This window comes from Ovis aries, chromosome 9 (assembly GCF_016772045.2).
Source record: "Ovis aries strain OAR_USU_Benz2616 breed Rambouillet chromosome 9, ARS-UI_Ramb_v3.0, whole genome shotgun sequence".
NCBI lineage: Eukaryota > Metazoa > Chordata > Mammalia > Artiodactyla > Bovidae > Ovis > Ovis aries.
The window spans coordinates 65,096,277-65,111,316 of NC_056062.1; the positions used below are offsets into that span (position 1 = coordinate 65,096,277).

The 15,040-nt window shown below is 36.0% G+C and overlaps 1 protein-coding gene across 2 annotated transcripts in view; it reads left to right on the plus strand.

The window, feature by feature from the left end:
- Positions 1 to 15,040, plus strand: part of CSMD3 (CUB and Sushi multiple domains 3) — a 1,392,034-nt gene that overhangs the window by 1,238,391 nt on the left and 138,603 nt on the right. For both annotated transcript variants that reach the window (XM_060393469.1, XM_027973090.3), the window contains one exon: positions 1,578 to 1,682. In XM_060393469.1, the coding sequence (XP_060249452.1) occupies positions 1,578 to 1,682 (105 nt within the window). The remainder of the gene's footprint in view (positions 1 to 1,577; positions 1,683 to 15,040) is intronic.

The window sequence follows — 15,040 nt, forward strand, 5'->3', positions numbered from 1 at the left end:
AGGGTGAAATGAAGTTTCACTCTAACTATATGCTTTACTTTAATTTGGGTTATAGTGTTTAACTCTAGAAATATAAACATAGCTAAACTATGAACTCATATATTTCAGATATAGAATTTTGAGGGTCATTAAGTTTTTAATAGATTTTAAAATGGAGATGTTAATACACTTTTCAGCACCACCATTGATGAAAGCAAAGAAGAAATATCTAGAGTAAGAATAATTTGTTTTAGGCATTACAAACATTCTAGAAATAGATTTAAAAAGAAATTTTTCGTGGAAAAATTATATGATTTTTTGTGTGTATGCATTTGTCTGTAATAAACTTGGTATAATACTTTCTGAATGATAAGTATAATAACTAAATGATAAAAAGTGATAAATAATAACAGTTGTTGATTACCAAGTGCTAGCTCTGTGTGAAACTTGTCATACATTTCCTCATTTGATCTTTCCAGCAGCCCTGGTAGGTGATTGACACTAAAAGAAATTAAGTTGCCCGAGGTTGTACATCTAACATTAGAATGAGACTAGGACCCAGCTGGTGTTACTCCACAGTCAAAGCTCTTAATCACTAAGATCTTCTAAGAGATCAAAGGCAGTCAGAGTGACCTTTGAGTTTCTGTTTACCTCTGTCCTCACTGATTCAGTTAGGACAGTATAAGACAAGAGAGCAAGGTCAGCTAGGTGGGGGAAACAATTGTGTGCTTTGTGATGAATTTGTCCTGATTTCTTTTATAGAAGACTCAGTGGTTAAGGTTCATAGTGTTGTGGAAAGTAAGTATGAAGTAACTAGAAAATTACCAAAAAAATGTTGGTAGCACTATCAACTCATAGCCTTGTTGAATTTTGTCTTGAGACACAGTTGACCGTTATTTTTATGCTTGTCATTTGAAATTGCTTGAGTTGTCATTTTAAGGATGTTAAACTACTAATGTCAGATAGTCAAAAAGTAATTGGTTCAGGCACATATTTTCAATTCAATAATTGAATAAATTAAAGTTGATTTCCTATGGAAGTTCAGAAGAACAAGATTATAAAGCATTTGCTAAGAGACAAGGCAAGCAGTAGTTCATAATTGGCATTTTTTAAATTCTAACAACCAGCTTTGCTGTTGGTGTAAGAAACATCAAGGTACTTCACCTGATATAGAAAAAAGTGTATATATTTAAATATCACAATAAAGGGTGATAAATGAATATTTCTTTAAACCTAAACATGCAAATTTTAAAACTAAATTTATTATCTTGTACATGAATTATTGAAATCCACATGAAATTCCAAATATTTATTTTAGGTGACTAGTAAAATTTTCTGCTTTTCATCAGCTTTGTTTGCTGTTACCTATTTTAGGGAGCCATCTAATGTGCTGTCAAAGGTCTGTCTCCTTGGAGATAGTCAAGAATAGTAATATGAAAGACAAATATGTGAGAAATGTTTTTATTTAAAAATTCTTATAAGACAGTTTAATAATATATAATTTCAGTGATAACTTTTTGGCTGACTAATAGTTAACTTAGTTTTATTATATTACTTATTAGGTGATCACTGAACCACTTTTTCAATTATCATTTCAGGAACAACAATACCCCATCTTTTGAATAGTACATCTAATAATCTATATCTAAATTTTCAATCAGACATCAGTGTTTCTGCTGCAGGATTTCACCTTGAATACACAGGTAAATAAAGTATTATGTGCTGTCCAAAAAATTAAGAAAAAAATATTAATTTTAAATATTACATTTCTGAATTAGAAAGTTAATGGACTTTGTCAAAATAGAACGTTGTCTTTAAGATTCTGAATTGTTTATTCAATTCAACTACAAAATTATGTGTATAAAGTTCTGATGATTTTCATTAGAATTTACAGGTATTGTCTTTTGTTTTAATTGTAAATGCACTTAAGGTTTCCCTTCTTAACAAAAATCTTAAATGCACAATACAGTAGTGTTAACTGTAGGCACTGTATTGTGCAGCAGATTTCTAGAACTCAACTCCCCTTGCTTAAATGAAGCCAGTCGACCAACAGCTCCTCGTTCTCCCTCTTCTCAGCCATTAGAAACCACCATTTTATTGTCATGTCTAATGAGTTTGACTATTCGAGATACTCTGTATGAGTGGTACCATGTAGCATTTGTCCTTCTGTGTCTGGCTTATTTCAGTTTTTCTTATTAAAGAGACTCACCTTTCCATCTCGAGTATTCTCGTCTCGCTCATCAAATATTAGTTGACTGTATGTGCAAGGGTTTATTTCTAGGCTCTCAATTCTATTACTTTGTTCTATGTGTGCATTTTTATGCCAGGACCATACTATTTAAGTTACAACATCTCTGCAATGCAATTTGAAATCAGAGAGAATTATATTTCTAGTTGTGTTCCTTCTCGGGATTGCTTTCGATATTTGAAGACTTTTGTGGTCCCATATGGAGCTTCCCTGGTGGCTTTGACTATAAAGAATCTGCCTGCGATGTGGAGACTAGGGTTCAATCTCTGTATCAGGAAGATACCCTTGCAAAGGGAATGGTTATCACTCGAGTATTCTTGCCTGGATAATTCCAGAGGCAGAAAACCCTGAGATCACAAAGAGTTGGACATGACTAATGCTTTCACTTTCATTAATTTTAAGCTTTTTTTTTTTTCCCTATTTATTTGAAAAGAAAAAAAAAACCATTGGAATTTTGGTAAGGATTGTATTGATTCTATAGATGGCTTTGGGCAGTATGGGCACTTTGGAAATACTAGTTCTCCATATTCAATTCAGTTCACTTTAGTTCAGTTGCTCAGTCATGTCCAACTCTTTGTGACCCCATGGACTGGAACATGCCAGCCGGGCCTCCCTGTCCATCACCAGCTCCTGGAGTTTACTCAAATTCATGTCCATTGAGTTGGTGATGCCATCCAGCCATCTCATCCTCAGTTGTCCCCTGCTCCTTGCACTTTCCATCTTTCCCAGCATTACGTTCTTTTCAAATGAGTCAGTTCTTCCCATTAGGTGGCCAGAGTGTTGGAGTTTCAGCTTTAGCATCAGTCTTTCCAATGAATATTCAGGACTGATTTCCTTTAGGACGGACTGGTTGCATCTTCTTGCAGTCCAAGGGACTCTCAAGAGTCTTCTCCAACACTACAATTCTTCGGCGCTCAGCTTTCTTCATAGTCCAACTCTCAGATCCATACATGACTACTGGAAAAACCATAAGTTTGACTAGACAGACCTTTGTTGACAAAGTAATGTCTCTACTTTTTAATATGCTGTCTAGGTTGGGTATAACTTTCCTTCCAAGGAGTAAGCAGATTTTAATTTCATGGCTTCAATCACCATCTGCAGTGATTTTGGAGCCCAAAAAATAAAGTCTGTCACTGTTTCCACTGTTTCCCCATCTATTTCTCATAAAGTGATGGGACCGGATGCCATGATCTTCATTTTCTGAATGTTGAACTTTAAGCCAACTTTTTCACTCTCCTCTTTCACTTTCATCCAGAGGCTTTTTAGTTCCTCTTCACTTTCTGCCATAAGGGTGGTATGTCTGCATATCTGAGGTTATTGTTATTTCTCCCAGCAATCTTGATTCCAGCTTGTGCTTCTTCCAGCCCAGCATTTCTCATGATGTATTCTTCATATAAGTTAAATATCTCCTTAGTGGGGTAATATTTCGTTTGTGGTAATTTAAGAATCTGTCCACTTGTGAGGGCAGACGGTATTAAATAAAAATAAATATTTTAAAGAACTTCCTTATGTATGCATAAGCCTCCAAAATCACTGGTTGAGCTATAAGAATATAGTAACCTCTGTAAGAGAAAACTGTACGTTTTAAATGAATAGAAACAGGACCTTTAAGAAATTTTTTTAAAAAATTAGTTTCAATATTTAGAAAAAGCAGAACACTTAACTAGTAGGATACTGGAAAAAATAATGTTGTGTGTGTGTGTATGTGTGCATTACAAATAAGGTAGGTCTAATAACTTTTCTGCATTGAGAAGACACCCATTTTACTGCACATCTTTGGTATTTCATTTCTGACAATCCCTGAAATAAAAGTTCTGCCCACAGGGTAACATAAGGAAGTAATCACATTGGGGAAATAACAGTCTCATAATCACACTATGAATACCAACAACAGATGCAAAAGACATTAACATTTGCTATAAAAAGGACAGATCTTGTGTTTTCTTTCTTTTTAACCAAGAAAGTAGGCTCTTTCTAAGTTCCTAAAGGAATATTTCAAGTTGTAAAGGTTTCAGGAAACATGGCAGGTGTTCTATCTTGGGAAAAAGAAATTTGGCTGAGATTCCTTCTAGCAAGTGAATATTTTCTCTGTCTGATTTTCCTACTCACTCATGAGGTGTTTCAGGGGAAAAAAAAGCAATCTCGATTATCTGATGGCACAAGATATTAGACAGATCGGCCTTGTTTTGTATTTACTTAAAAAGGAAATGCTGACAAGTGGCTGATTTTTGTCATATAGTACAATTTTGCTCCTTTAACTTGGGATCATGTCATTTTAACTTTGAAATGTGCTATTATGATTATGATCATATAAATCTGATGTTCCTTCTGCTCAATTTATCATTCTCATGCCTTAGTCTCATTAATATTTCTAAAGGCCCACTTTGATCATTTCATATCATTATTTTCCTGTTATCTACTGAAAAAAGGCAGCAATTCATTTCCTCTCCTCATCTTATTGCCTCCCAAATGTGAGAATAAATTCACTTTTTTATTTATCAAATTTTAATTGAATAGTTACTAGATGTTAAGTATACTTTCTAAATGTAAGGGCTACATATTTGTATCAGATCCAGTCCTAAAAAAACAAAGCTTCAGACTAACTGAAAACAAGGACATACAAACAGCAATAATTGCAAAATTACAGTGTAAACACTATAAGTGTAGTTTATGTAACTTGATGCTTCTCTGATAATTGTACACTATAGTTATCTCAAAGTCTTATTGAAAATCCAGATAATGAGACTCCACCCCAATAGATCAAGTCAGTCTTTATGAGATTCAGCAAACCATGTGTACTTTCACCAACCTCCCAAGGTTACTCTCACAATGGCTAAAGTATGATATCATATGTAATGTAGACGATGTCACAGAAAAGGTAGTGATGAAAACTCTTAGGTGTTACTCGTGGTAGAGTCAGGGAAGACTTCACCAAAGGACAAATCTAAGTGCTTTTTTTCCAGGTAAGAATTAAAGTATAGATATAGAAATAGCTTGGACTTTTAAGGGACCTCCTAGAATGTAAAAATGTTAGTTGTTTGTCGGGTCTGAGTCTCTGCAATCCCATCTCTGTAGCCTTTCAGGCTCCATGGGATTCTCCAGGCAAGAGTACTGGAGTGGGTTGCCTTGCCCTTCTGCAGGGGATCTTCCTGACTCAGGAGTTGAACCGAGGTCTCCAGCATTGCAGGCAGATTCTTTGTTGTTTGAACCATGAGGGAAGGCCTTACTAGAATGTAGGTGGACATAAGATAATGTATGCTGGAATCAAACTTAGGTTTCTGTCTTGGCACTGCCATTTGATGGCCTTGTGACATTAGATGATCTCTAAGATTCCCTAAGAATCCAGTTTCCTCACCTGTAATATGTGATAATAGCAGCATGTAACTTGAAAGATTGTATCAGAGTTCAGTGAGATCATCCATACAAAGTGTTTCTCATAGGACCAGGTACATAGCAAACCCTCAGTAGATATCATGCTTTTCTAATAATGAGATGAACCAACATGACTGGAGAGGTTATGGAAGATTAGATTCAGAAGATGACAGACAAGTTTATTTTGCAGATAGAAGAGATTCAATGAAGGGGTTTCAATTTGAGGAATAAAATAATCAATTTTGTATTTTCAAAGTCCCTTTTATTTTAAAAAGTGATAAATGCATTGCAGGAAGAGAATATGCTGAAGAAAAGGAGTAGCAATGGTTCAAATGAGAAACTCTGAAGATGGTTATTGTGGTTTTGTAAATGAAATGTTAAAAGATGTAGGAAATAATGAGGTCAAATTGAAAGATTTATGGCCAGTTCCATGTTGGAGATGAGAAAGAGAGAGGTGTAAAGGTTGATTATCATGTTTTGGTGTTTTAATTTTTACTTTAGATCATATCACTTTGTATATGATCAGCAGTTCAGTTCAGTCGCTCAGTCGTGTCTGACTCTTTGCAACCCCATGAATTGCAGCACGCCAGGCCTCCCTGTCCATCACCAACTCCCGGAGTTCACTCAGACTCACGTCCATTGAGTCAGTGATGCCATCCAGCCATCTCATCCTCGGTCATCCCCTTCTCCTCCTGCCCCCAATCCCTCCCAGCATCAGAGTCTTTTCCAATGAGTCAACTCTTTGCATGAGGTGGCCAAAGTACTGGAGTTTCAGCTTTAGCATCATTCCTTCCAAAGAAATCCCAGGGCTGATCTCCTTTAGAATGGACCGATTGGATCTCCTTGCAGTCCAAGGGACTCTCAAGAGTCTTCTCCAACACCACAGTTCAAAAGCATCAATTCTTCGGCACTCTGCCTTCTTCACATAGTTTTTCTTTATTTCTTTGGCAAGCTGATTACTTTTTTAGACTTTTTGTTTGATTTTTAGAACTCAGACATGAATTAAATAAAGATCAGCATAAGTAATTTTATTTATCTGTAATATTAGACAGCACACCTTGTAGTGGGATCTAGGAACCAAAAGTACTTCCTAATTTAACTAATGATAGTACCAGTTTAGGGATAAGATTTCAAGAATGAAACTCACTCATGTTTGCTATTCAGGGTCTTTTGTGTTTCCATTCAAATGGAAACTAGGAATAAAACTACCATATGATGCAGCACTCCCACTCCTAGACATACACTCTGAGAAATCCACAATTCCGAAAGACATATGTGCCCCACTGTTCACTGCAGCATTATTTACAATAGCCAGGACATAAAAGCAGCCTAAATGTCCATTGAGAGATAAATGGATAAAGAAGTTTTAGTACATATATATAATCGAATACTACTCAGCCATAAAAAGTAATGCAGTTGGGTCTTTCATAGTGATGTGGGTTAACCTAGAGTCTGTCATACAGAGTGGAAGTAAGTCAGAAATAGAAAAAGAAATACCATATATTAATGCATATATATGGGATATATAAAATGGTAGCACAAATTAACATATTTACAGGGCAAGAATAGAGACACAGATGTAGAGAACAGACTTGTTGACATAGTGGGGGAAGGAGAGAGTGGGACAAATTGAAAGAGTAGTATTGACACATATACACTACCATGTATAAAACAGATAGTAAGAAGCTGCAGCATAACACAGGGAGCTCAGCTCAGTGCTCTGTGATGACCTAGACGGGTGGGATCGGAGGTGTGGGTGGGATGGAGGCTCAAGAGGAAGGAGATATATGTACATTTATAGCTGATCTACATCGTTGTACAGCAGAAATTAATAAAACATTGTGAACCAATTATACTCCGGTTTAAGAAAAAGAATGAAACATATGAAAGGTTCATTTGGTACTGCTGCTGCTACTAAGTCACTTCAGTTGTGTCCAACTCTGTGCAACACGACATAGACAGCAGCCCACCAGGCTCCCCCGTCCCTGGGATTCTCCAGGCAAGAACACTGGAGTGGGTTGCCATTTCCTTCTCCAATGCATGAAAGTGAAAAGTGAAAGAGAAGTCGCTCAGTCGTGTCTGACTCTTAGCGACCCCATGGACTACAGCCTATCAGGCTCCTCTGTCCATGGGATTTTCCAGGCAAGAGTACTGGAGTGGGGTGCCATCGCCTTCTCCATCGTTTGGTACTACTTGCAACATAAGAAAAAGAAATGGTAGATGGATACAACATTTATATGTATGTAATCATCCAATAATCAGTCAGTAAACTTTATATTTTATAGTCAGCTTATTAGCCTTCTTATTTTTATTCACAAATTCCTTTTGACATGTAACATAACATATTTGCAAGTATAACATAATGGTAGCCAAAATCTTGCCTACCAAACTGGAACACAGTACTGGCCTAGTCAACAGACTAAGGATGTACTGTAGAAATTTTGAAGAGAATTCAAGAGATTCATGAAGAAAAGTTCAGTTTGGATAAAGATTTTTTTTTTCTGTCAGTAAAAGATGTTAAAAGTTATTGAAGGATTATGTAATCCTTTCTAGAAACTTTTGAATTTAGGAATACACACTTGTCTTCCAAGGTGACTTTGAAAGCTGTTTTCCAAAGGATTTAGAAATGGGTTAAATGCCTTCTCAAAGTTATTTATTTGCCAGTTAGGATTTAGAGGTTAGACAAACTATCATAATCAATAAAAAACTGACTATAAATTCAGTGTTTTCTTAATACATATTCCAGATATGTAATTCAGAAGAAATATTCTATAGCAGACAAAAATTATTTAGAATCCCATTTTTACATCTATTCTAATCTTTGATTTCCATAGATGGAAAACATTTGAATTTGAGTAATAAAATTCTAGAAAACAGAGATTAATATTTCTACCTTTTGGTCTTGAAATACTTTTAAAAATCTTTTTCCAGCTTTATTGAGAAATAGTTGACATACATCACTGTTTAAGGTATACAAAAAAGGTGGTTGAATTTATATATGTTGTGAAATGATTAATACAATAGGTTTAGTTCACATCTATCTGTCTCATATAGATGCAGTAAAAAGAAAGGAAAAAAAGCGTTTCTCCTTGTAATGAGAACCTTTAAGATCTACTCTCTTAATAAACATATATCATAGAAAAGTGTTAACTATAGCCATTGCATCGTCTGTTACACCTCTAGTTACAGTACACTCCTTTTTTACTGGAAAGTTGTACCTTTTGACTACCTTCATGAGTATATTTATTAGTATTTCAAACTGTACTCACTTGAGGTTGTAGTTCCACAAATCAGGGTAAATTTTCTAAGTTAAACACAAAGTGAGATAATAAATATAAATTTGGAAATATTCTCAATTACATTTTTCTGAGATGTTGATATATTCTATTAGTTTTATGCTATTAAATTACCTGATATATAATGAGATAGCTAATATTAATGAAAAGATTTTTTAAAAGTCAGTTTTTCTTTCTGTTCATAAGAAAAGAGATTGGACATTGAGGAGAAAGAAGGCAGGCAGAAGACATGTTTGCCTACCAACTTTGGAAGGCCGCAAATATTTATACCAGAGTTCCAGAGTTTAGAGGATACAGTTTTCTCTGCTTAATCAAGATAAGCTGAAAAACACTTATTAAAAGAGTCTGATTTACATTTTTATATTTCCTGATATGAGTGATCATAAGTTCACATGAAGATGCATCATTGTATTGATAATTGTTCTGGTTTAAGAGTCATGTGTACTACTGTAGTTAGGTGTACTAGAGTTCTGTTTCAGTAGTCATATAAATAGATGTAGATGCTCTGAGTTAGTATATTTTTTCCAACATTGTTCACATTCTTTCTGTTTCCTGATCCACAAGAGCACTAGAAGGTGGGAATCTATTCATCAGTTTGTGTGTGTGTGTGTGTGTATTTTAAACATATGTGATTCTGGTTATAATTGTATGTCTTGCATAAATGTATTTGTTGCTAGGGAAAATGTTCCTAGTGCATGGAATACCATTAATTGTATCAGCGTTGGTTCAATTCAGTTCAGTTCAGTCGCTCAGTCATGTCTGACTCTGCGACCCTATGAATCACAGCACGCCAGGCCTCCCTATCTATCACCAACTCCCGGAGTTCACTCAGACTCACATCCATCGAGTCAGTGATGCCATCCAGCCATCTCATCCTCTGTTGTCCCCTTCTCCTTCTGCCCCCAATCCCTCCCAGAATCAGAGTCTTTTCCAATGAGTCAACTCTTCGCATGAGGTGGCCAAAGTACTGGAGTTTCAGCTTTAGCATCATTCCCTCCAAAGAAATCCCAGGGCTGATCTCCTTTAGAATGGATTGGTTGGATCTCCTTGCAGTCCAAGGGACTCTCAAGAGTCTTCTCCAACACCACAGTTCAAAAGCATCAATTCTTCGGCGCTCAGCTTTCTTCACAGTCCAACTCTCACATCCGTACATGACCACTGGAAAAACCATAGCCTTGACTAGACGGACCTTCTTCCACAAAAAGAACCTGTAGTTTCTAGTTGCTCTGTCACTTGAATTCAGGTCCAACTTCATCATTTTGAAATGATCATTTGATTGTAACATGCATATGCAGTTTTCCTCATACTTCCTATTTATGGAAGCACACTTTTAAATCCCACTAAAGAAAAATCCAGCACCTTCCCTGGTAGCTCAAGCAATAAAGAGTCTGCCTTCAGTGAAAGAGGCCCAGGTTCGATCCCTGGGTTGGGAAGATCCCATGGTGAAGGAAATGGCAATCCGCTCCAGTGTTTTTGCCTAAAAAATCCCATTGACAGAGGAGCCTGACAGGCTATAGTCCATGGGGTCGCGAATAGTCGAACACGTCTGAGCCTCTTCACTAGCACCTAATGGAAAATCCTAAAGGGACTGTGAACATTTATAAATCAATGAACAGTTTTTGGTCTTGAACTTATAAAATGAACTTATTTTAAAAGGGGAAACTATATAGTAATGATATTTGAAAATTTAGGGGTGCTCAAAGATCTCAGGATGTAGTCTCTGAGGAAAACGAAGGTAATGTCACCATAATGAATAATTTTTTCCCTCCTCCCACACCTGAGATCATTCATTATATCTACTAATAATAATTTTGCTGTAAATCTTATAAAAACTCAGGTGGCCTGAAAACATCTTTCCATCTTGTGCAATAGTTGGACGACTAGTCTGAATACCCAAATTATAAAAATAGTTGTGAAATAGTCAATGCTCAGGAATGTATTCATTTAAATGTAGTTTATAAATAACAAAAGGTTTCAATTCAACACAATAATTATTTTATTGCTTTCCTTCCTTGAGCAATATGCTTAAGACCTAATGCATTAGGTCTTAAGTTTATTTTTATAACCATAAAAAATGGGCTAGTTAGATAATTGATTATTTGTGAAAAAATAGTGACTGTAAGATTAATTATATTTTTACCTAAACTGTCTTATTCTACTTCATGCATATTATCTTGTAACTATTAATTTTAGAAACACCTTCTGTCCAAGTTAAGTTGTTAATGTTTGTCATTTCTAATTTAAATTGCTATTAACCTAGACTATATTACATGCAAGTATGTGTAATTGATCTTTATAAACACATTTCACTCCTTAAGCCTCTAAGGCCATTCTAGTTTTGGCATAGTTTACTCTTATCCAAATTTATTTCATGATCATCTCATTGATTTTTCATGTCTTTGTGGTATTGATTGAGAGCTGGTTCTAAGAGAGTTTCTGAATTCATAAAACATTGTGTTTGTGTAGCTGTAAAGTTTCTGTAGTTATATCTTGAGCTATTATAGTAACACTGCTCCTGGTCTTCTGGATTTTCTTATAGAAGCTTCTCTTTGTAAGTCAATCACAAAACTGAAGGTACTTAAGTTTGAGGCTTTATGTAAATCTTTATATGTGTTTTCTATATTACTAGAATATTTATGTGAGATCTATTGGTCTTAAACATACAGAGACGTGCTTTCATAACAATAGAAAATATATATATCCTTTATCTAGAATCCAAATGTACAACCTAACTTCCATGCTTAAAAGCATTCAGTAATGCTAGTTAACATTTTTTTGAGGGCATCCTATGTTCCTGAAACTATCTAAGTGTTATACATGTATTGTTTTCTTTATGCATCAAAGTATTCATGTGAAGTTGGTATAATTTTGAATCTATTTTATAGATGAGGAAACTGAGACATAGAGATTATCTCAGATTTTACCAAGAAAAGGCAAGAAACTAGTGGAACCAAGATGCACACAGAGTACAGAAGTTTTGTTCTTAAAAACTCTGAATTTTACCTCCATTAACCACAGTAGGAAAATACAACCTTCTACATTGATTAAGATTACACGATTGTTTACATAGTCTATATCCTGTCTCCCTTTTCAGCTTCATTTTTAACTGCCCTTCCAAAAATACTATAATGTGTTTTACAAAAAATGCTCCCCTTTTTTTCCATAAAAGAAGGAAAAATAACTTGAAACATTATCCACTTAACATGCCAAGCCAGCATACTCACCTTCCCCTTTGTTATGAACTGATAAAATATATTGTTTTTTGGACTCACATAGGTTAGTTCCTATGAAATAATTATTTAAATAGAAGACAGCCTTCATATATTGTGATTTTTCTGCTACACTGAAGCTGTCTTTTAAAACAACGCCCTCTCTAGGTCCACCCAGAATTTCTTCAGAGCATGGTTGTTTTTGTTGCTAATTGATGTTTGCATTTCCAGCATGTGTGTTAACACAGTAAGACTATACAATTGGCACCAGTAATTGCTCATGTAATGAGTGAATGGTCCCTACATGCCAGATTCTATTTATCATTTTACTTATCTTTATTCTTTAGACTAAAATTTTATAAGTAGAATCTATCACTGGGGTTTCCCAGGTGGCTCAGTAGTAAAGAATCTGCTTGCCAATGCAGGAGATGCAAGAGACATGGGTTCGATCACTGGGTGGGAAAGAGCCCCTAGAGTAGGAAATGGCAACCCACTCCAGTATTTCTTGCCTGGAAAATTCTGTGGACAGAAGATTCCTGACAGGCTACAGTCCATGGGGCACAAAGAGGCAGACATGACTGAGCGACTGAGCACACACACAACCACACATCTATTATTGAGTACTCAGTTTTTCAGAATACTGCTAGGTCAAATGTTAAATAGGTAAACATAAGTAAGAAAATATGAGAATCACGGTAAACATGAACAAAGCCTGTACCACATATTTCTAAACTTACACTGCTACTCGTCAGTGACTTTTTTTTAAAATTTATTTTAATTGGAGGCTAATTACTTTAAAATATTGTGGTGCTTTTTGCCATACATTCACATGAATCAGCCATGAGTGTACATGTGTTCCCCATCCTGAACCTCCCTCCTGCCTCCCTCCCCATCCTATCCCTCAGGGTCATCCCAGTGTACCAGCCCTGAGCACCCTGTCTCATGAGTGGAACCTGGACTGGTGATCTGTTTCACATATGATAATATACATGTTTCAATGCTATTCTCTCAAATCATCCCACTCTTGCCTTCTCCCACAGAGACCAATAGTCTGTTCTTTACAGCTGTGTCTCTTTTGCTGTCTCACATGTAGGGTCATCATTACCACCTTTCTAAATTCCATGTATATGCATTGATATACTGTATTGGTGTTTTTCTTTCTAACCTACTTCACTCTGTATAATAGGTTCCAGTTTCATCCATTTCATTAGAACTGATTCGAATGCATTCTTTTTAATAGCTGAGTAATATTCCATCATGTACCACAGCTTTATTATCCATTTGTCTGCTGATGGACATCTGAGTTGCTTGCATGTCCTGGCTATTGTAAACAGTGCTGTGATGAACACTGGGGTACATGTGTCTCTTTCAATTCTGGTTTCCTCAGTGTGTATGCCCAGCAGTGGGATTGCTGGGTCATATGGCAGTTCTATTTCCAGTTTTTCAAGGAATTTCCATACTGTTCTCCATAGTGGCTGTGCTAGTTTGCATTCTGACCAACAGTGTAAGAGGGTTTCTTTGTATCTGCACCCTCTCCAGCATTTATTGTTTGGAGACTTTTTGATAGCAGCCATTCTGACCGGCTCGAGATGTTACCTCATTGTGGTTTTGATTTGTATTTCTCTGATCATGAGTGATGTTGAGCATCTTTTCATGTGTTTGTTAGCCATATGTATGTCTTCTTTGAAGAAATGTCTGTTTAGTTCTTTGGCCCATTTTTTGATTGGGTTGTTTATTTTTCTGGAATTGAGCTGCAGGAACTGATTGTATATTTTTGAGATGAGTTGTTTGTCAGTTGCTTCATTTGCTATTATATTCTCCATCCTGAAGGCTGTCTTTTCACCTTGCTTATAGTTTCCTTTGTTGTGCAAAAGCTTTTAAGTTTAATTAGGTCCCATTTGTTTATTTTTGCTTTTATTTCCATTACTCTGGGAGGTGGATCATAGAGGATCCTGCTATAATTCACATCAGAGTGTTTTGCTTATGTTTTTCTCTAGGAGTTTTATAGTTTCTGGTCTTACATTTAGATCTTTAATCCATTTTGAGTTTATTTTTGTGTATGGTGTTTGAAAGTATTCTAGTTTCATTCTATACAAGTGGTTGACCAGTTTTCCCAGCACCACTTGCTTTTGAAGTCTAAATTGTTCTGTCTGAAAAACTTTATTGATAGACATTTATGTTACATGTTGTTATTCAGTCACTCAGTCATGTCCTACTCTTTGCAACCCCATGGACTGTGGCATGCCAGGCTTCCCTGTCCTTCACTATCTCCTGGAGTTTGCTCAAATTCATGTCCATTGGGTTGGTGATGCTATCTAACCATCTCATCCTCCAGTGCGCTCTTCTCATACCTTCAATCTTTCCCAGCACCAACGTCTTTTCCAGTGAGTTGGTTGTTTACATCAGCTGGCCAAAGTATTGGAGTTTCACTTCAGCATCAGTCCTTCCAATGAATATTTAGGGTTTATTTCCTTTAGGATTGACTAGTTTGATCTCCTTGCTATCCAAGGGATTCTCAAGAGTCTTTTCCAGTACCACAGTTCAAAAACATCCATTTTTTAGCTTTCAGACTTCTTTATGGTCCAACTCTCACATCCGTACATGACTACTGAGAAAACAATAGTTTTGACTGTAAGGACCTTTGTTGATGAAGTAATATCTCTGCTTTTTAATATGCTGTCTAGGTTTGTCATAGATTTTTTTCAAAGGAGCATACATCTTTTAATTTCATGGCTGCAGTCACCATCTGCAGTAATTTTTGAACCCAAGAAAATAATATCTGTCACCGCTTCCTCTTTTCCCCCTTCTGTTTGCCATGATGTGATGGGGCCAGATGCCATGATCTTAGCTTTTAGAATGTTGAGTTTTAAACCAGCTTTTTCTCTCTTCCTCCCTCATTAAAAGGCTCTTAGTTCCTCTTCACTTCCTGCCATTAG